The sequence below is a fragment of the Trichomycterus rosablanca genome, chromosome 2 (assembly GCF_030014385.1).
Source record: "Trichomycterus rosablanca isolate fTriRos1 chromosome 2, fTriRos1.hap1, whole genome shotgun sequence".
In the NCBI taxonomy this organism is placed as follows: domain Eukaryota; kingdom Metazoa; phylum Chordata; class Actinopteri; order Siluriformes; family Trichomycteridae; genus Trichomycterus; species Trichomycterus rosablanca.
This window is the reverse complement of record NC_085989.1, coordinates 40967415-40991165: the sequence shown is the minus strand read 5'-3', so window position 1 is coordinate 40991165 and position 23751 is coordinate 40967415. Positions and strand designations below refer to the sequence as shown.

The window sequence follows — 23751 nt, the reverse complement described above, 5'->3', positions numbered from 1 at the left end:
AGAAGGTATTCAGACCCATTAAGTTTTGCAAACTTCACTGTGTTGTGTATTTGAATGGATATATTGAATGTACAGAATTGCATATTATTTATTAATTTACATTTAATCATCTTTAATATATATATTAAAGATTCTGCTCCTATAAGCAAAGAATAAGAATTTGCAACAGTTGGCACACGTTTACCCCAGTGATAGCACCCTGATATCTGCAAACATTACTAAGCAGTAGATGTTATAAAAGGAAACATGAGTCGATTAATGTATTGAAAATGTAATAGAGTGTAATTAATCAAGGCGCCCAGGTGGCACACCAGCGCCAAAATTATGAACTCCTCGGTTTGACACCGGTTGGCTGGGCGCCATCTAGCGAGCATAATTGGCAGTGTCTGCAGTAGACACATTTCTGCTAGGGAGGGAGGACCGGACTATGTACGAGGGGTTTCCAAACGCTGTGTAAGGACCCTGATTAGCAGATAGAGTGGTGCCTGTGCAGAATGCATGGATGAAAAAGGGTTCTCAGGGCTGTGCGCGGGTTGGAGGAGGCATGAGCAGCAATATACCCACCTCAGCTGCAGTCAGGTATCCCCTAGCAGCGGAAGACAAATTGACTACACTAAATTGGAAAGAAAATGGGAGAAAATACTATAAAGGATGCAAACCTTGATAACCTTGTAATTATGAAGATTTTTAAGGAATAATGGACCAAAAGAAACTACAAAGCTGCTAACATTTGATTATTAAAGACTATACAGCATTATATAACATGTAATAACATGTTGGCAATGGCCAAAATCTTTAACTCTGTAACTTAAAATATGACTGTACCATGCTACAAAGTTCAGAACTTGGAGGTGGCAATTTGGGGTGTCACTGGCTTAATGTTTATTTTTATTGTGAGTTTATTAAGTGTTTATTAAAGTTCAATTATTTTTTTATCTGAGCATTTCTAATTTCTAATCTTTCTTTTCACTCTTTGCCTCAATCTGTTTCTTCCACCAGGTCCCTCATTATTTGGGTGAACAGACCTCTGCCACTGTGGGCACTCCAGGTCAGATGAGTTAGCCTTTACCTCACACAGCGCATACACATAAAGCAGATTGAGACACACAGACACAGAAACAAACACACACACACACACACACACACACACACACACACACACATTACAGCATTTACAACATAGAATCGACGTGTGCACAAAAACACACACACTGAACACCATGTGTAGTCCCACACATGCAAGGATTTCAAATAAACCTGGTTTGAAAAATTCTTAACTAGTGTAGAGTAATACTGTGGCTAAAAATTTACAAAAGGGTAACTTTAAAATAAAAGCAAAGGCCAAAATAAAAGAAACAAAGTAATAAATTAGAGTGAGAAAATACATGCAGCCCACAATCAAGAAAGTGGATAGAAAAGGGATAAAGCAGGAATGAAAACTGGTTTTCACAGTATGGCAGACTGCTCAGAGTGCCTGTGACAACCAAGTTTTCAAAAAATAAGAAAGAAATGACAATCAAACAGGTGACAGAAGAGCTTGTTACACTTATTTACTGAAATAAGAAACGTCCCAGGCAAATTTAAGCAAATATTTACAACAACATGTGAACTGCATCATTTTATGACAATTTTAACATAGTAATTAAACACCCAAGTTAAACGTAGTAATGTATTAAAGTAAAAGTCAAGTATTTTTGTGTACACCGGTGAAGTGAATAACACTGATTATCTCTTTATCACAGCACCTGTTAGTAGGTGGGATATATTAGGCAGCAAGTGAACATTTTATCCTCAAAGTTGATGTGTTAGAAGCAGGAAAAATGGGCAAGTGTAAGGATTTGAGCGATTTTGACAAGGACCAAATTGTGATGGCTAGAAGACTGGGTCAGAGCATCTCCAAAACTGCAGCTCTTGTGGTCAGTATCTATCAAAAGTGTTCCAAGGAAGGAACAGTGGTAAACCGGTGAGCAAAAATGGTTCATTGAGTCATTTGAGGAGCACAACAATGAGTTTGAGGTGTTGACTTGGCCTCCAAATTCCCCAGATATCAATCCAATCGAGCATCTCTGGGATGTGCTGGACAAACAAGTCCGATCCATGGAGGCCCCACCTCACAACTTACAGGAGTTAAAGGATCTGCTGTTAACATCGTGGTGCCAGATACCACAGCACACCTTCAGGGGTCTAGTGGAGTCCATGGCTCGACGGGTCAGGGCTGTTTTGGCAGCAAAAGGGGGACCAACACAATATTAGGAAGGCTATCATAAGGTTATGCCTGATCAGTGTATCTTCTTCATTCAGTCGCTTTGAGCAAAGCTTATGCAAGACCTGTTTGTAAATTTTGCTAGTACACTGCTCCCAGAAATGAGAGGAAATGAATTAAGTTTGGAAAGCACAAAGCCTGGGAGGAATAAAATATTTAAAGAATAAGAATTTAAGTAGAAGAAATCCGTATGTATTAAGCTAATGTTAATGTGCAAAGAAATTATTAATGATCATTGCAAATGAGATTATTATCTCTAGGCTACAGTGTGTGGAAATTAAAAGCAGTCCTAACATTAAAAACGTAGGCTGTTAATGTATAACCACAGAAACCAGCAAAAAGAAAGTTAAAGTGAGGGATTAGAAGATTTTATGAATTAAATCGTTTACTATGTTTATATTAGTGGGTTTCATCCAGATGCTTTGGTTTCCTCCCAGGTCCAAATACAAGCAATCAGGCTAATTTGAGCTATAAATTGTCCTAAGTGTAAGTGTGTGTGTGTGTGTGTGTGTGTGTGTGTGTGTGTGTGTGTGTGTGTGTGTGTGTGTGTGTGTAAATGTGAACACACCCACACACATACAGAAACCAACACAGCTAAAGACCCACATATTTCCACAAACAGACATAGACAAACTCACAGACACATAGATACAGAGAGACAAGCACATCAATACAGACAGACTGCAGACAAGCAGACAGACAGACAAGCAAGAAGACAGACACACACACACTTGTTGTTTTGTCCTCTTGCTGTTTGGCATTAATTTACTTGGCCCAGACATCTCGTTAACAGTAAGCATTATAATAACCACCCACTGTTTTTCCTTCTCTTGGTCTGTTAGCTTCCTCATGATTCTCTCTCTCTCTTCTTTATTCTCTCTCTCTCTCTCTCTCTCTGTCACCAGGTGCTTGTGGCCTTCATAAGCTTTTTAGAAACAATGTTGCTTGTCTATCTGAGTTACAAGGTAAGACGAGATACTACAACACCCTGTCCTTGCTTTCTACAGTATTGCATACTCTCTAGCTTTATGGTAAAATAATAATAATAATTCTTTATTAGAGATGCTTAGAGATGCTTTTTAAGATATTTCCAATCTGATCCATTAATGTACAGTACAACACTAAATCAGAAAAAGTTGGGTAGTATGAAAAATGCAAATAAATAACTTAATGTTTTTGCAGTGTTTGTATGAACCCAAGATATTTCATGTTTTGTTTGGCCAGCTTCATTTAATTGATACTGTCTTTTTTATCGTGGAATCGTGTACATTGGTGTCAGTTCAGTGTGTAGGTGCCACGCCCCTCTCTCTGGGAGCACTCTCAGTCTTGAGCCAGTGCCCCTTTTTTGATTTTTCCCCTGCTGATTTAAGAGGGCAGCTGTGGGTCCTCCAGACTATTTTGGTTGGATTTCGACCTTGCTCTGTTTGTTCTTGTTCGTTGGCTCATGCTCATGGTTAAAAGTCTTGTCAAGCTTTAGTCTTGTTAATGTTTTATGTTAGCCTCTTAGCTTAGGGTCTAGTGTAGTTTAGTCTGGTTGTACACCGACTAGGCATAACATTATGACCACTGACAGGTGAAGTGAATAACACTGATTATCTCTTCATCACGGCACCTGTTAGTGGGTGGGATATATTAGGCAGCAAGTGAACATTTTATCCTCAAACTTGATGTTAGAAGCAGGAAAAATGAACAAGCGTAAGGATCTGAGCGAGTTTGACAAGGTCCAAATTGTGATGGCTGGACGACTGGGTCAGAGCATCTCCAAAACTGCAGCTCTTGTGGGGTGTTCTCGGTCTGCAGTGGTCAGTATCTATCAAAAGTGGTCCAAGGAAGGAACAGTGGTAAACTGGCAACAGGGTCATGGGCGGCCAAGGCTCATTAATGCACGTAGGGAGCGAAGGCTGGCTCGTGTGGTCCGATCCAACAGACAAACTAGTGTACCTCAAATTGCTTGGTTAATGCTAGTTCTGATAGAAAGGTTTCAGACTCCATGCCTCGACGGGTCTGGGCTGTTTTGGCAGCAAAAGAGACCGACACGATATTAGGAAGGTGGTCATAATGTTATGCCTAATCATCCTAGGATTTAGGGTCAAGTTAATGTGTGTTTAGATTAGCTTTAGCATTGTTAGCTTAGCATGTAGCGTAGGTTGTGTGTTTGTGACTTGTCTTGTTTAAACCGGTCTTGTGTAACCTTGTCGTGTCTTTTGTTATTAGTAAACTTTTGTTATGACATCTCTGCCCCCTCTTGTCACGTCCTAGCCCATTTAGTTACAATTGGCTTTAACTGAGGCAAATGAGCCCTGCAGGTTATATGTTTATTAGGATTCTTTTGTGACCTCCTTGTTTTTGCATTGCCAAAGTTCTAGTTTGGTTTAATCTATCCATAGAACATTTGTCCAGAAGGATTGTGGTTTGTCTTTGCAAGTTTTGTCTTTTTGTGCCTGTTTTTAAGCAATGGGGTCCTCTTTGGCCCATAATTCCCTGTGTTGCTCAATGTTTGGTGTATGGTACAAGTTGAATCACTTCAGATGTTTCCTGCTCAGCCTAAAGTTTCTTGGATATTGTACATGATTTTCATGTCACATTTTTAATGGCAAGCCGTAGCCTAGTGGTTAGGGTACTGGACTAGTAATCAAAAGGTCGCTGGTTTAAGTCCCACCACTGCCAGGTTGCTGCTGTTGGGCCCTTGAGCAAGGCCCTTAACCCTCAATTGCTCAGATTGTATTCTGCAACTGTACTGTAAGTCGCTTTGGATAAAGGCGTGTGCTAAATGCCGAAAATGTAAATGAATTACCTGTTGTAGGGCCCTCTCATCATTGTTCCTTCTTCCACCACGTCCTGGAAGGTTCTTTACTGTTACATGAGTAGCACAATTCTTAATAACATTTCAACCTTTTGAAGCCTGGATGCCCAGGTCTTTAAGGATAGTCTGGTACCTTTTGGACTGCTTGAAATAATAGGATTTCTGGTTTGCTCAGACAGCTCTCTTGCCTTTGCCATTGTGAACAAGGACCAAGACATAAAACTGATCTTTTTAAGTCTCAAAGCCACCATTCATTGGCTAATTAAAGTCATGTGAGAACTGACAAGGTGGGGACAGATGACTATGATTTCTAAATAATCACAGGTTAGTCTGATTTTGTCCTTTCAAACTAAACAAAGTGGGTCATTAATCGTGTTCTGGAATTGTTTTCAATTTGGTATCTTCTTTTCCTGCCAGATTTTTTATTTTGTTGTTTTTGTATTTTGTGCTTTTGATTTTAAATACAAGCAGTTTTACTACACACTTTATTTCAGGAGATCTTTTATGTGGTGTACTTAATATTCTGCAACTCTTTTTGAGACACTGCTGGCTTCTTTTTAATTCCTTGCCATTACTCTGACAGCACATTGTAAAATTTTGTGTGGCGCACTTATCTGGGGATGATTTGTGGTTCCATGAACGTTTTACTTGCAGATTGTGAATCAACTGCATTGGCGTATGTACAACCCCAAATCAGAAAAAGTTGGGACAGTGTGAAAAATGCCAATAAAATAAAAATACAGTGTTCCTTACATTTACTTTTATTTGATTGCAGACAGTTTGAACCCAAGATATTTCATGTTTTGTCTGCTCAACTTCATTTCATTTATTAATATACCTTCATTCCTGCATTTCAGGCCTTCAACACATTGCGAAAAAAGTTGGGACGGGGGCAATTTAGGGCTAGTAATGAGGGGAAAAAACTAAATAAGGATGTGATTTCAAACAGGTGATGTCAACAGGTGATTGTAATCATGGTTTGGTACAAAAGCAGCATCCAGGGCTGAGTCTGTGATGAGCAAAGATGATCAGAGGATCTCCAGTTTGTCAACAAATGCATGAGAAAATGATTGAAATGCTTAAAAACAATGCACCTCAAAGAAAGATGGTAAGGGATTTGCATATTTCTCCCTCTGCTGTGCATAATATCATTAAACGATTCAAGATATCGGGAGGAATTTTAGTTCGTAAAGGCCAAGGGCGCAAGCTTAAGCTGAACGCCTGTGATCTTCCATCCCTTAGACGACACTGCATCAAGAATCGCCACTCAACAATAGCTGATATCACCACATGGGTGAGGGATTACTTTGGCAAACATTTGTCAAGCACTACAATACAGAGTTACATGCACAAATACCACTTAAAACTTTACTGTGCAAAAAAGAAGCCTTATGTTAACTATGTCCAGAAGTGGCGTCAACTTCTCTGGACTCAGAGGCATCTAGGATGGACCATCACACAGTGGAAATGTGTATTGTGGTCAGATGAATCAGCATTCCAGGTCTTTTTTGGAAAAAATGGACGCTGTGTGCTCCAAAGACGAAAAGAACCTTTCAGAGTGTTATCAACAACAAGTCCAAAAGCCAGGGTCTGTCATGGTATGGGGCTGTGTCAGTGCCCTTGGCAAAGGTCATTTAAGGAAATCAAAGTAAATGTAAGAAACTCTGTGTTTTTAATATTTGCATTTTACATTCTGTCCCAACTTTTTCTGATTTGGGGTTGTATTTGTATATTAAATTAATAGTACATATTTATCATATGTACTGTTGTTCATCCCAGCATAAATATGCGTAGCTACATACATTTTCACAGCAGATTTCGTGAAAATGAAGTGCATAAAAATGTTCTTGAAAATGGCATCCACCATCAAAGAGACAGCAAAGAGAAAGAACTGAGAAAGAGCCAGCTGTACCAATCAGTTCATTGTTTTCTAAGAGCTCTTGTGTTGAATGATTAGGTCAGGCGGGGATGGAGTCATGATCAGCTGGCATGTCTTTCCTCTTCAGAACCTGACAGCAGTGCTATCCCTTTGATTTTTGGTCCTTCTTTGAAGTGGCTACAGATTCAACCCATCCGTCTTTTTTCTCTCTCTACCCTCAAGCTGCATTGATTTCTGCTGTAATGACCAGCTCTACTGTGACTATGTGAGGGTCACCAGTAATGCCAGGCTGCCTCGCATACATATACACCTTCTTTAACCGGATAAATCCAGGGACCACCACCAGAGTGGTACTGCAGTGGGTTCAATGCCAAGACCTAAATCTATTACATCACAGTATTGTTAATTCTAAATAGATTTCCTGATTAATATAGGCCTACACTATATGACCAAAAATGTTTTGTTACAGTTGCCCTCCCCCAACAGCCTAGATTCCACTGGAATGGCTTTCCACAAAATTTATAGTGTGTATATGCAAATTTGTGCCCATAAAAAGGTGCCAAAGTCAAGCAATGATGTTTTATAAGATGTGCTGGAAAGAAGGCTTTCTTTATCTTTACTAGAGGGAGCCTGAGCGGCTGATAGCACAGCTGAGGATTCCAAACCTGGATCTCAGCAATAGTTGGCTAATATGATTTACCGCCAAATGATAATGGCAAATGAACGCAACAGCTAGCATTGCTGACACAGCTTCAGAATTTGGTTTTCCCTACCAGGGTTTTTTGTCTGTGTGGTGTATTGTAGCGGGCCTCTATAGAGGGGTTGCATTGTATTTAACTGAGAACAATCAAAAAGAATCACACGTGATGCGACAGGAAAATCAATATGCTTTTGGCTTATGGGAAACAGCTTGTGTTGTCATAATATATTTCATACTACCTATAGCCTACAATATATATATATATATATTATGTTATATATATGTATATATATACAGGTCCTTCTAAAAAAATTAGCATATTGTGATAAAGTTCATTATTTTCCATAATGTAATGATAAAAATCAAACTTTCATATATTTTAGATTCATTGCACACCAACTGAAATATTTCAGGTCTTTTATTGTTTTAATACTGATGATTTTGGCATACAGCTCATGAAAACCCAAAATTCCTATCTCAAAAAATTAGCATATCATGAAAAGGTTCTCTAAACGAGCTATTAACCTAATCATCTGAATCAACGAATTAACTCTAAACACCTGCAAAAGATTCCTGAGGCTTTTAAAAACTCCCAGCCTGGTTCATTACTCAAAACTGCAATCATGGGTAAGACTGCCGACCTGACTGCTGTCCAGAAGGCCATCATTGACACCCTCAAGCAAGAGGGTAAGACACAGAAAGAAATTTCTGAACGAATAGGCTGTTCCCAGAGTGCTGTATCAAGGCACCTCAGTGGGAAGTCTGTGGGAAGGAAAAAGTGTGGCAGAAAACGCTGCACAACGAGAAGAGGTGACCGGACCCTGAGGAAGATTGTGGAGAAGGGCCGATTCCAGACCTTGGGGGACCTGCGGAAGCAGTGGACTGAGTCTGGAGTAGAAACATCCAGAGCCACCGTGCACAGGCGTGTGCAGGAAATGGGCTACAGGTGCCGCATTCCCCAGGTCAAGCCACTTTTGAACCAGAAACAGCGGCAGAAGCGCCTGACCTGGGCTACAGAGAAGCAGCACTGGACTGTTGCTCAGTGGTCCAAAGTACTGTTTTCGGATGAAAGCAAATTTTGCATGTCATTCGGAAATCAAGGTGCCAGAGTCTGGAGGAAGACTGGGGAGAAGGAAATGCCAAAATGCCTGAAGTCCAGTGTCAAGTACCCACAGTCAGTGATGGTCTGGGGTGCCATGTCAGCTGCTGGTGTTGGTCCACTGTGTTTTATCAAGGGCAGGGTCAATGCAGTTAGCTATCAGGAGATTTTGGAGCACTTCATGCTTCCATCTGCTGAAAAGCTTTATGGAGATGAAGATTTCATTTTTCAGCACGACCTGGCACCTGCTCACAGTGCCAAAACCACTGGTGAATGGTTTACTGACCATGGTATTACTGTGCTCAATTGGCCTGCCAACTCTCCTGACCTGAACCCCATAGAGAATCTGTGGGATATTGTGAAGAGAAAGTTGAGAGACACAAGACCCAACACTCTGGATGAGCTTAAGGCCGCTATCGAAGCATCCTGGGCCTCCATAACACCTCAGCAGTGCCACAGGCTGATTGCCTCCATGCCACGCCGCATTGAAGCAGTCATTTCTGCAAAAGGATTCCCGACCAAGTATTGAGTGCATAACTGAACATAATGATTTGAAGGTTGACTTTTTTTGTATTAAAAACACTTTTCTTTTATTGGTCGGATGAAATATGCTAATTTTTTGAGATAGGAATTTTGGGTTTTCATGAGCTGTATGCCAAAATCATCAGTATTAAAACAATAAAAGACCTGAAATATTTCAGTTGGTGTGCAATGAATCTAAAATATATGAAAGTTTAATTTTTATCATTACATTATGGAAAATAATGAACTTTATCACAATATGCTAATTTTTTGAGAAGGACCTGTATATTATATATATATATTAGGGCTGTCGAAGTTAACGCGATAATAACGCATTAACGCAATCTCAATTTAACGCGATTTTAAAAAATAGTGCCGTTAACGCAGATTCTAGTTCATGTTGAGACTTGACTGGTAGAACCAACGTTGTAATGTCGGACTTGCCACCGTTGTTCATTTGCGGTTTGTTAAAATAATATAACTGAGCGTCGTAGGGATGCACTTGCATAATAAAGAAATAAATACACGGTATATTCACAAGTTGTCGGGAGCAAAACACTTTATTAACTTAATCTGTTACGGCACTGAATACCGGAGTCAAGCACGCTAGTCCATGAACTATGGAAGCCCCAAAAGGGTCAAAACACACTCACTTCGTGTAGAAACGTCCACTTTTCACATTTCACTTAAAAAACCTTGTTTTCTATAACATTTACACAGATTTTATTTAATGCGATTAATCGCGATTAACTATATGAAATTCTGAGATTAATCGCGATTAAAAATTTTAATCGTTTGACAGCCCTAATATATATATAAAGTGAAGGGGTGTGAATACTTTCTGATGGCACTGTATATACACACACATATCCAAAATGCATCTGGCTTATCTTGATGCCATTTTACATACTTCAGTCTTTAATGATGTGGTTTTGATTTGTTTCTTTTTGATGACTCCTACCTGGGAATTATGTTGGTGTAAACAACGCTGCACATTCCTGCACATCCATGACAGCATATTAATGGGTTTAGCTCCTTTATGCCAATTTCATAAGGGTACTCATGTAAGTAGAGTGATAGCAGGTGGTAGTATGGGTGGCGCAAGGATCCTTGAGTCAATCCTTGCCTCTGGATACTGTCCATACTGTCTGTATGGAGTTTGGCATGTTTTGCATTGAATAATTTTTTCAATTGACCTAGTGAATTGGCTAGTCTGTTTTCTAGTCAAGTTCTGTTTATTAAACATCACCAGTAGGTGAATTTGTGCCCTGAGGCTTGAGTAAGAGTAACTGAAAGTGAAGGGACTCGTTTTTTTTTTCCATTTCACTTTACCTATTATTTTTTACTAACTATTTATTAACTATTTTACTATTTTGTAATGAATATTACATAAAATCCAAATCCATTTTAATTTAATGATAATTCATTTTCATTAATTAAAAGGTTTTAATTAATTCCAGAGTGTAATGAAACAAAACCAAGTGGGTCAGTAAATAATTTTCCAAGACACTGTGGTATGTGTAAGGTAAAATATTTAAGTAGTTGACATTAGTTTGTACCCTACTACTTACTGTAACCCCTTACCCTTTTCTACTGGGACAAGTGTTCCCATACATCGCCCATCCCCCCCCCCCCCCCCCCACACACACACATAAATGCACGAACACATTTATTGACCCCACATTTATTTGTGTGTTTCCAGGGCAACGTGTGGGAGCAAGTGTTGCGTGTTCCATTTATCCTGGAGATGATCAGTGCCGTCCCGTTTGTCATCACTGTGAGTTTCTTCTACAACCAGCACAATCTCTTCAGCCCACGCTGTCACACACTGTCACTTCATATGTAACAGTCTAAAGCGGATCAGCTATATCTAAACGCTGGGTGCATAATCACATAAGGGGCTGCATGGTGGGTAGTGCTGTTGCCTTACAGCAAGAGCTCCCAGGTGGAGCAATCTGGGTCCTGTCTGTGTGGAGTTTGCATGTTCTTCCAGTGTCTTTGTGGGTTTCCATCAGGTGCTCCGGTTTCCTTCCACAGTCCAAAGACATACATTCAGGTTAAATGCCCCTAGCTGTAAGTGTGTGTGTTTGTGTGTTTGTTTGCCCTGTGATGGACTGGCAACCTGTCCAGGGTGTTTCTGCACCCACTGTGACCCCGACCAGGATAAAGCAGTGTTAAAACAGACAATGAATGAAGGAGTTAATTAATAATCACACGACTATAATGAACCTGCTTTTTTGTTTACATCCCAAATGTGGTATCAATCTAAACCTTAAACTGGGGTCTGATTTTGGAAACAAATGATGTTTGATTATTACTCACTCACTCACTCACTGTCTTAACTTCTTATCCAATTGGCGCAAGGCACACAGTGACACCCTGGACGGGGGCGCCAGTCCATTGCAGGGCAGACACACACACACATACACACACCCATTCACCTTTAGGACACCTTCAGTGTCTCCAATTAACTTGACTGCATGTTTTAGGACTGTGGGAGAAAACCGGAGCTCCCGGAGGAAACCCACGCAGACACGGGGAGAACATGCAAACTCTGCACAGAAAGGACCCGGACTGCCCCGCCTGGGGATCGAACCCAGGACCTTCTTGCTGTGAGGCAACAGTGCTACCCACCGAGCCACTGTGCCACCTACTTTGATTATTAATTAAAGTTAAATAATTAATGTAATTATTAATTAAATCACCTAATAAAACTGCACCGATCTGTACATTGGGTGTTTGTAATTGTGATTTATTCACTTCAAGGTACGGCTTGTATATCATGTGGTGTTTCCATTGTTTTGTCCACTACCTGTATGTATAACAGTAGGTGACTATGGTTCTGATTACCATGGTAGTAGTTTGTATACACTATATGGCCGAAAGTATGTGGACACTCTAAAGCGATTTCACTCTAAAACTATGTTCACTTTCTTGCAGCTATAACAGCCTCCACTCTCCCGGGAAGGATTTCAATATACTTTTAAAGTGTTTTCTGTGGAGTCTAAAAAAAGACAAATAAAGGTCAATCAGTGATGTTGGATTAGGCCTGATTTGTAATTAAAATTCCAATTAATCCCAAAGGTGTTTAATACGGTTGAGGTCAGGGCTCTGTGCAGACTACTGTAGTTCCTCCTGACCAAATATATCAATCCATGGCTGCGTCTGAAATCGCATATTTAAACAGTACATACTACATTCGAGGCAGTATGCACTGCTTGGCCAGTAAAGCAGTATGCTCTTTCAGTACGCAAGTGTGCAGTATGCATGCAACCGCAGGTGTACTACGTCTGCCATCTTACCAACGTCACGTGATGCATGATGTCACATCGCTACAGTTATAACAACTTTAAAATCAGACAAAATGAATTCTGTCGTTCTCCACAAAGCTACTCATAATGTTATTCAGGGTTGTACTTAATCATAACATTATTAATGTTTGTCTTACTATGCTTTCCACCATCTTTATTCTTTGCTATGAACGCCTTTGCAGCTCCAGTTGAATTATGGGATAGATTATCAAACCGTAAGTGTGCATCGTTTGCATACTCAAAAATGGCTGCCCAGGCAGTAGGTCATCAGGGTACTTTTCGCGTACTGTTTAATGTATGCTACGTATTTGGACATACTAACCACTCTCACGTACTGCTTTTGGGAACAACAGCAACTCAAAAGTGGTAGGCCATGTAAAAGTGGTAGGCCATGTAAAATGACAGAGCAGGGTCAGCGGATGCTGAGGCACCTAGTGCGCAGAGGTTGCCAACTTTCTGAGAGTCTTTCAGAGTCAATCGCTACAGACCTCCAAACTTCATGTGGCCTTCAGATTAGCTCAAGAACAGTGTGTAGAGAACTTCATGGAATGGGTTTCCATGGCCGAGCAGCTGCATCCAAGTCTTACATCATCAAGCGCAATGCAAAGCGTCGGATGCAGTGGTGTAAAGCATGCCGCCACTGGACTCTAGAGCAGTGGAGACGTGTTCTCTAGTGTGACAAATCATGCTTCTCCGTCTGGCAGTCCGATGGAAGAGTCTGGGTTTGGCGGTTGCCAGGAGAACGGTACTTGTCTGACTGCATTGTGCCGAGTGCAAAGTTTGGAGGGGGGGGGTTATAGTTCCAGTGAAAGGAACTCTTAATGCTTCAGCATGCCAAGAGATTTTGGACAATTTCATGCTCCCAACTTTGTGGGAACAGTTTGGGGATGGCCCCTTCCTGTTCCAACATGACTGCACCCCAGTGCACAAAGCAAGGTCCATAAATACATGGATGAGCAAGTTTGGTGTGGAAGAACTTGACTGGCCTGCACAGAGTTCTGACCTCAACCCGATAGAACACTTTTGGGATGAATTGCGAGCCAGGCCAGGTCCAACATCAGTGTCTGACCTCACAAATGCGCTTCTGGATGAATGGTCAAAAATTCCCATTAACACACTCCTAAACCTTGTGGAAAGCCTCCCCAGAAGAGTTGAAGCTGTTATAGCTGCGAAGGGTGGACCGACATCATATTAAACCCTATGGATTTAGAATGGGATGTCACTTAAGTTCATATGCGTGTGAAGGCAGACGAGTGAATACTTTTGGCAATATAATGTATATAATGAACCTCACTTTGAATAGGGGCACAGTCATGCTGAAACAGGAAAGGATTTTACCTGGACTGTTGCCACAAAGTTGGAGCATATACAGTATGTATTATAAAACTAAAACAATGTCACATTATGTTGATGCATGCTCAATAATCCAGGTACACAAATCCACAAAGTTGAATCAGTTCATCTGGACACAAGTTTGTTGTAGAGATACGTTTCGTCACTCAATCCGAATGACTTCTTCAGTCTGAAGAAGTCATTCGGATTGAGTGACAAAACGTATCTCTACAACAAACTTGTGTCCAGATGAACTGATTCAACTTTGTGGAATGTCACATTATAAAAAGTGTCTACATACTTTTGGCCACACAGTTTATGTGAAGTTTATAAAGTACACAAAGTAGATTTAAAATGATTTATCTAAGACCCTGCTGTTCTTCTCATTAGGTCATTTTACCCTCCCTGAGAAACCTGTTCATCCCCGTCTTTCTGAACTGCTGGCTGGCCAAACATGCACTGGAAAACATGATTGTAAGAAAAACGAATTACCTAATTATCTATCTCACCTCCTCTACCGGTTCTTTCTCTAATTTCAGGAATTTTCTGAGTACAGACTGTGATTGGTAAAATTGGGGTACAGACTGAACAGCACCAGACTAATTACAATTAGGAATGTTAGCAAGGAACTGCAGCTCTCTGGTGCTTTTATCATACAGTAGCTGCAGGTTTTAGTGGTTTAAAAAAAAAAAAAAAGTGTCAATCATTTATAGCATGTATCCTGTCTGCATGTTTATTAGTCTTTACTCCTTCTTCAGATTTGTAAAATGCATGCCAGTAGTTTGTGTGGAGGAGGGAGTTGTGTTCAGGTTCCTGAAGCAGTTTCAGGGTGCATTCGGGGGTGGTGACAGCTAAAATATTGCCTCCCACTGTGATGCGATACAGACCCAATCCCTTCTGTTGCGTCACAAATTGGAGTGTAGCTATACAGTAGCTGCAGCTAACAAAATCCATAAAAGCAATAACATGGATTTGACCATTAACTATATACTATATATACACCAACTAGACATAACATTATGACCACTGACAGGTGAAGTGAATAACACTGATTATCTCATCATCATGGCGCCTGTTAGTGGGTGGGATATATTAGGCAGCAAGTGAACATTTTATCCTCAAAGTTGATGTTAGAAGCAGGAAAAATGTGCAAGTGTAAAGAATTGAGCGAGTTTGACCAAATTGTGATAGCTAGACGACTGGGTCAGAGCATCTCCAAAACTGCAGCTCTTGTGGGGTGTTCCCGTTCTGCAGTGGTCAGTATCTATCAAAAGTGGTCCAAGGAAGGAACAGTTGTAAACCGGCGACAAGGTCATGGGCGGCCAAGGCTCATTGATGCATGTGGGGAGCGAAGGCTGGCCCTGTGGTCCGATCCAACAGACGAGCTACTGTAGCTCAAATTGCTGAAGTTGTTAATGCTGGTTCTGATAGAAAGGTGTCAGAATACACAGTGCATCACAGTTTGTTGCATATGGGGCTGCATAGCCGCAGACCAGTCAGGATGCCCATGCTGACCCCTGTCCACCGCTGAAAGTGCCAACAGTGAGCATCAGAACTGGACCACGGAGCAATGGAAGAAGGTGGTCTGGTCTGATGAACCTCATTTTCTTTTACATCACGTGGATGACTGGGTGCGTATGCGTCACTTACCTGGGGAACACATGGCACCAGGATGCACTATGGGAAAAAGGCAAGCTGGCAGAGGCAGTGTGATGCTTTGGGCAATGTTCTGCTGGGAAATCTTGGGTCCTGCCCTCCATGTGGATGTTACTTTGACACGTACCACCTACCTAAGCATAGTTGCAGACCATGTACACCCTTTCATGGAAATGGTATTCCCTAATTACTGTGGCCTCTTTCAGCAGCATAATGCTCCCTGTCACAAAGCAAAAATGGTTCAGGAATGGTTTGAGGAGCACAGAGTTTGAGGTGTTGACTTGGTCTCCAAATTACCCAGATCTCAATCTAATCGAGCATCTGTGGGATGTGCTGGACACACCTCACAACTTACAGGAGTTAAAGGATCTGCTGCTAACATCTTGGTGCCAGATACCACAGCACACCTTCAGTGGTCTAGTGGAGTCCATGCCTCAACGGGTCAGGGCTGTTTTGGCAGCAAAAGGGGGACCAACACAATATTAGGAAGGTGGTCAAAATGTTATGCCTGATACCGATCAGGCATAACATTTTGACCACCTTCCTAATATAACATTATGTTATATAGTATAACATGTTATTATGTTATATAGTATATGTTATATAGTATAACATTTTTATAACACATATACACACTCAGTCACCTATCTGAACAAAAATATTCACATCCCCACTGAATAGATACGTAAACACACAATATTACAAATCTGACCAAAAGTATTTAACCCCCAAATACTCTACCACTGCTGAGCTGCAATCACAGTTGGATTTTCTTTAGGAAATGCACCTTTCTACAGTAGTTACCTGTTTTTTGTTGCTGTTGAAGGGGTTTTCATGTCCTGTCATGTTATTTTGCCCAACCTGTGTATATACTAAGGATTACAAATATTTTCCTTTAAGAGCACACCCCACTGAAGTGTTTGTATTGTAATAAGGTAAAATTAGGGTGGCACGGTGGCTTAGTGGGTAGCACTGTCACCTCACAGCAAGAAGGTCCTGGGTTCGATCCCCAGGTGGGGCGGTCCGGGTCCTTTCTGTGTAGAGTTTGCATGTTCTCCCTGTGTCCACGTGGGTTTCCTCCGGGTGCTCCGGTTTCCTTCCACAGTCCAAAAACATGCCACCAGGCTAATTGGAAACACTGAGTTGTCCTATAGGCACCTAGCCACGAGATGCACAAACCAGTGCATTGTAGTGCCGGTCCCAAGCCCGGTTGTGTCAGGAAGGGCATCCAGCGTAAAAATTGTGCCAAATCAATGCGGATCATGATTCGCCGACCCCACAACCGAACGGGACAAAGGCAGAGGAAGAAGAAGATTGTAATAAGGTCAAATTAGTGTTTTGTGTAAAAATGAATAACCAAGTAATACAAATAAAACTGGAAACAAAGGTATTCCTTTTCATAATTTAGGGAATTTCTCTAATACAAGTATTAATATACTGTATGTATATATTGTTTTTTTGTCTATTTCTATTGCCTTCTCTCTCTCTCTCTCTGAGCTCTGTTTCCTGACATTTACATGCCTGTGCTGCTAAACACATTTTTCACACTCCTTTGAACCAGATCACTCAGCTTCAGTCGAATGCCTCTCTGATCTCTCTCTGTGTGTTTGTCTGTTTGTATATGTGTGTGTGTGTATGTGTTTTGCAGAACGACCTGCACAGAGCTATCCAGCGCACCCACTCAGCCATGTTCAACCAGGTGCTTATCCTCATCAGTACCCTCGTCTGCCTCATCTTTACCTGGTAAGAGGCATCATTGGGGTATCATTATGGTTTCTCTGGTTTTTCTCCTACCTGTAGTTGGATTGGCTACTTAAAAATGATAACTGGGTGTATTTCTGTTACCAGTTTAATAATAATAATAATACAACCCCAAATCAAAAAAAAGTTGGGGCAGTATGGAAAATGCAAATCAAATAAAAATGCTGTGTTTTACATTCACTTTGACTTTTATTTGATTTCAAACAGGATGAACCTGAGATTTCATGTTTTATCTGCTCAACTTCATTTCATTTATTAACATACATCCATTCTTGCATTTCAGGTCTGCAACACATTCTAAAAAAAAGTTGGGATGGGGCAATTTAGGGCTAGTAATGAGGTAAAAAAAACTAAATAATGATGTGATTCCAAACAGGTGATTTCAACAGGTGATTGTAATGATGGTTTGGTACAAAAGCAGCATCCAGGAAAGGCTGAGTCTTTGATGAGCAAAGATGATCAGAGGATCTCCAGTTTGTCCACAAATGTGTGAGAAAATAATTGAAATGTTTAAAAACAATAAACCTCAAAGAAAGACTGGAAGAAATTTGCATATTTGCACAATTCAAGGAATCGGGAGGAATTTAAGTGCATAAAGACCAAGGGCGCAAGCTTAAGCTGAACACCCATGATCTTTAAACCCTCAGGCGACACTGCATCAAGAACCGCATATATGATATAACCACATGGGTGAGGGATTACTTTAACAAACCTTTATCAAGCACTACAATACAGAGTTACATGCACAAATGTTACTTAACTTTACTGTGCAAAAAAGAAGCTCTATGTTAACCATGTCCAGAAGCAGCGTCCACTTTTACTGTCTCCTCGGTGTCAAAACATCTTTTAAGTGTGGTGAAAAGGAATGGCAGCATTACAAAGTGGTAAATGCTTTATTGTCCCAACTTTTTTTGGAATGTGTTGCAGGCCTGAAATGCAGGAATGGATGTTTATTAATAAATGAAATGACGTTGAGCAGATAAAACATGAAATATCTCAGGTTCATCCTGTCTGCAATCAAATAAAAGTCAAAGTAAATGTAAGGAACACTGCATTTTTATTTTATTTGCATTTTTAATACTGTCCCAACTTCTTCTGATTTGGGGTTGTAGTAATAATAATAGATTTTAATATTACATTTGCTTTAATCAGCAGATGTTTTCATTCAAGGTGACTTACAACTGTAGTTGAATACAGTCCAAGCAATTAAGGGTTAAGGCCTTGCCTATCGGTGGCAACGGTAGTGGTTGGCTACTGCACACATGCTGGTCGGGGTGTGTGTTAGGTACGGTTCTCCTTTGTCAGGGTAGGGGAGATACAACCGGGTAATTGAACACATGGTGTAAAACATATTTACACTACAACTTTCCATATTTATTCATATTTTCTTCTTTTCTCCCCTGATTCCATATCTTTTTAGCATCTGTGGGATTCAGCACCTGGAGCGAGCAGGGAATAACCTGACACTGTTTGACTCACTCTATTTCTGTGTGGTGACGTTTTCCACCGTGGGGTTTGGAGACGTCACACCACAGATCTGGCCCTCGCAGCTCCTGGTGGTCATCATGATCTGTGTTGCTCTCATTGTGCTTCCCATACAGGTAGGAACCAGAGCTGTTTTTACTATTAACCTCCGCCACACCTTTCACATGGTGTCATATAATGAGAAAAAATCTGTGTAAACAAGCTCATCATCAACTGGGTACATCCTTTTAAAAGATGTAATTAAAGATTTTATTCATCACTTTTACTAGAAGAATCCCATAAACAAATGTAATATATGTACATATATAACATTTTCATATATAAAAATATATGCCCATATTTGTGCAAACTATATATGAAACATATTGGAAATTGGAACAATTTCATATATTGACATACTGTATGTGTGGCCCATAGAAATATGTATGCTCATGTATGTGTAATTTTTTTTCTTACATATATGTAACATATGTCAAAAAGGCTTATTTCTATATATCAGTTACTCAAATGTATGAAGTAAACCCACCCTCTTAGTCTAGTCTTTTCCACCCAGAAGACTGGAAGCCAATTTTGTCTGCTGCAGGCACTGCCAATTATGCCTGCTAGAGGGCGCCCAGTCGTATATGTTCTATGACATAACACATTTAGAAGCATTTTGCTTCCCCAAAATCAACAGACTGTGATGCACTGTGCTATCAGAACCAGCATTAACTCCTTCAGCAATTTGAGCTACAGTAGCTCATCTGTTGGATCGGAGCACACGGGCCAGCCTTCGCTCCCTACGTGCATCAATGAGCCTTGGCCCTGCCCATGACCCTGGTTTACCACTGTTCCTTCCTTGGACCACTTTTGATAAGAAACTGACCACTGCAGACTGGGATCACCCCACAAGAGCTGCAGTTTTGGAGATGCTCTGACCCAGTCGTCTAGCCATCATAATTTGTTCCTTCTCAAGCTTATTCAAATCCTTACACTTGCCCATTTTTCCTGCTTCTAACACATCAACTTTGAGGATTAAATGTTCACTTGCTGCCTAATATATCCCACCCACTAACAGGTGCCGTGATGAAGAGATAATCAGTGTTATTCACTTCACCTTTCAGTGGTCATAATGCCTGGTCGGTGTATGTACATACACACATTTTATTATGTTATAGTAACATATGTGGAAAAACCATTATTGATATAGGAGCATATATGTCATATACAGTGTATCACAAAAGTGAGTACACCCCTCACATTTCTGCAGATATTTAAGTATATCTTTTCATGGGACAACACTGACAAAATGACACTTTGACACAATGAAAAGTAGTCTGTGTGCAGCTTATATAACAGTGTAAATTTATTCTTCCCTCAAAATAACTCAATATACAGCCATTAATGTCTAAACCACCGGCAACAAAAGTGAGTACACCCCTAAGAGACTACACCCCTAAATGTCCAAATTGAGCACTGCTTGTCATTTTCCCTCCAAAATGTCATGTGATTTGTTAGTGTTACTAGGTCTCAGGTGTGCATAGGGAGCAGGTGTGTTCAATTTAGTAGTACAGCTCTCACACTCTCTCATACTGGTCACTCAAAGTTCCAACATGGCACCTCATGGCAAAGAACTCTCTGAGGATCTTAAAAGACGAATTGTTGCGCTACATGAAGATGGCCAAGGCTACAAGAAGATTGCCAACACCCTGAAACTGAGCTGCAGCACAGTGGCCAAGATCATCCAGCGTTTTATAAGAGCAGGGTCCACTCAGAACAGACCTCGCGTTGGTCGTCCAAAGAAGCTGAGTGCACGTGCTCAGCGTCACACCCAACTGCTGTCTTTGAAAGATAGGCGCAGGAGTGCTGTCAGTATTGCTGCAGAGATTGAAAAGGTGGGGGGTCAGCCTGTCAGTGCTCGGACCATACGCCGCACACTACATCAAATTGGTCTGCATGGCTGTCACCCCAGAAGGAAGCCTCTTCTGAAGTCTCTACACAAGAAAGCCCGCAAACAGTTTGCTGAAGACATGTCAACAAAGGACATGGATTACTGGAACCATGTCCTATGGTCTGATGAGACCAAGATTAATTTGTTTGGTTCAGATGGTCTCAAGCATGTGTGGCGGCAATCAGGTGAGGAGTACAAAGATAAGTGTGTCATGCCTACAGTCAAGCATGGTGGTGGGAATGCCATGGTCTGGGGCTGCATGAGTGCAGCAGGTGTTGGGGAGTGACATTTCATTGAGGGACACATGAACTCCAATATGTACTGTGAAATACTGAAGCAGAGCATGATCCCCTCCCTCCGGAAACTGGGTCGCAGGGCAGTGTTCCAGCATGATAATGACCCCAAACACACCTCTAAGACGACCACTGCTTTATTGAAGAGGCTGAGGGTAAAGGTGATGGACTGGCCAAGCATGTCTCCAGACCTAAACCCAATAGAACATCTTTGGGGCATCCTCAAGCGGAAGGTGGAGGAGCGCAAAGTCTCGAATATCCGCCAGCTCCGTGATGTCGTCATGGAGGAGTGGAAAAGCATTCCAGTGGCAACCTGTGAAGCTCTGGTAAACTCCATGCCCAGGAGAGTTAAGGCAGTTCTGGGAAATAATGGTGGCCACACAAAATATTGACACTTAAGGAACTTTCACTAAGGGGTGTACTCACTTTTGTTGCCGGTGGTTTAGACATTAATGGCTGTATATTGAGTTATTTTGAGGGAAGAATAAATTTACACTGTTATATAAGCTGCACACAGACTACTTTTCATTGTGTCAAAGTGTCATTTTGTCAGTGTTGTCCCATGAAAAGATATACTTAAATATCTGCAGAAATGTGAGGGGTGTACTCACTTTTGTGATACACTGTATTACATTTCCGTGTGGGAAGATATGGACTGTAACACTGCTGGCCATATTATTTATTTGCATTTTAGTGAGGAAGAAGTATAAACAACTTGTATAGCTATTAAAAGAATTTTCTCTGCAAATGTCAATGTACATTGTGCTATTTGCTATAGGTTTGAACACCCTAATATGTAAGTAATTACTAAGATCCACTTTGGAAATAACAGTGCTTTCAAAGAGTAGGCACTCATTCTTGCAGAAGACCTTTCCGGATAGGCCTTCTAGGTCATCCTTGGGTCATCTTGCAAGCTTATTTAAGATCTACCCACAGATGTTTATTGATGTAAGTCATTGGGAGAGCTATACTAAGAGCTTCAGTTTAACCTTTCTGCAAGCGCTTTTACTGTCATAAGGACGTTTTACCTCGTTTGCCTTTTAAGTCATCATGTGAACAGCACTATTTTAGCATCTTCTAGACCTTTCTGATCTTGCCTTGATTTCCACCGTTCTTGTTTAAATGTCATTTCTGCTGTCATTTCTAGTTACGTCCATGTACGTGAAACAGAAACACATTTATTAGGCTGTATGTTCATGTGCTTTGCAAAACGTTAGCATTGTATATTACTGTAGCTCTGTCACAGCAAGAAGGTCTTGGGTTCGATCCCCAGGTGCAGCAGTCTGAGTTCTTTCTGTTTGGAGTTTGCATGCTCCCCAGATAAAGACATGCAGTCAGGTTAATTGGGGATACAAAATTGCCTTAGGTGTGTTTGTGTGTGTGTGTGTGTGTGTGTGTGTTTGCCCTGTGATGGACTGGTAACCTGTCCAGGGAAGTATTCTGCCTTTCAACCAATGAATTGGACCCACCACAACACTGAATAGGATAAAGCGATGGTAAAACAGTCAATTAATGACTGAATTAATGTACATTTGTATATGTATATATGACAAATAAAGGCATTCTACACAGCACCACATCTTAATTATTTAATTAATAGTCCTTATTGTAAATTTTAGTATGTTTAAGGTTAAATGCAAAACTAAATGTATGTTAAAATATGCTATGTGGCTAACAGTATGTGGACACCTGGTCATGAGCTTGTTTGACCTCCCATTCCAAAACCATGAGCATCAATATGGCTTGGTGGGTGGCACTGTCGCCTCACTGCAAGATGGTCCTGGGTTCGATCCAGAAGGTGAAGCAGACCAGGTCCTTTCTGTGTGGAGTTTGCATGTTCTCTGGGAGCTCCGGTTTCCCCTGCACAGTCCAAAGACATGCAAGTGAGGTGAATTGGAGATACAAAATTGTCCATGACTGTGTTTGACATTAAACTTGAACTGATAAATCTTGTGTAACCTTTAACCAGTTCTGTCATGAATGTAACCAAAGTGTGTAAAACATGATGTTAAAATCCTAAAAAAATAAATAATATAAAGTTGTCCCAATAACGGCATCCACTGTTCCTGAAAGTTGTTACGTGTTCAGGCTCAGGCACACCAGTGGACAAGAAAGGTTTCAATTGATCCCAAAGGTTTAATAAGGTTGAGTTTAGTACTTGCTCCAGGGCACTAGTATTTCCACACCATTTACACTACAGAATTTAGCAGAAGGTCTGATTCAGAGTGACTTACTGAAATGCTAGCTAGGTTAACATTACAAAGTAGACTCCAGAACAAGTAGACACCATCTAAGAACATGAATCTGCTGAAATTCATGTTCGGAGGAAATTTAGGTTACAGAACAGGGGAAGTGTGTTCCACCACCTGGGTGCTGAGCCTTGATGCCTTGATCAAATCTATGAAACTATGTCTTCTAGTGTAAAGGACAATTTCACCTTCATTTTTGGATCCTCAGTCAGCTGCTTAGAAGAGTTAATGATAATTGAGTTTTATTTATTTTGCAGCTCATTGCAGCTCATTCAAAATTAAAAATGCAGCTGCTCGCCTGGTTTTTAACCAACCTAAACACTGCCACATCACCCCACTGCTGCGTTCTCTGCACTGGCTTCCTGTAGCTGCACGCATTTAGTTTAAAACACTGATGCTCACAAAGCCAAACATGGACCAGCCCCAAGCTACCTTCGTGGTCTAATCAAACCCCGCTCTGTACCACGC

General features: G+C 40.9%; 1 protein-coding gene across 1 annotated transcript in view; it reads left to right on the top strand.

Moving 5' to 3' along the window:
• The window catches only part of kcnt2b (potassium sodium-activated channel subfamily T member 2b), a 172865-nt gene that overhangs the window by 73798 nt on the left and 75316 nt on the right, over positions 1-23751 (top strand). Inside the window, 6 exon segments of the mRNA XM_062990849.1 lie at positions 1000-1048; positions 3169-3228; positions 10969-11043; positions 14300-14383; positions 17214-17308; positions 18747-18927. Of these exon segments, the coding sequence (XP_062846919.1) occupies positions 1000-1048; positions 3169-3228; positions 10969-11043; positions 14300-14383; positions 17214-17308; positions 18747-18927 (544 nt within the window).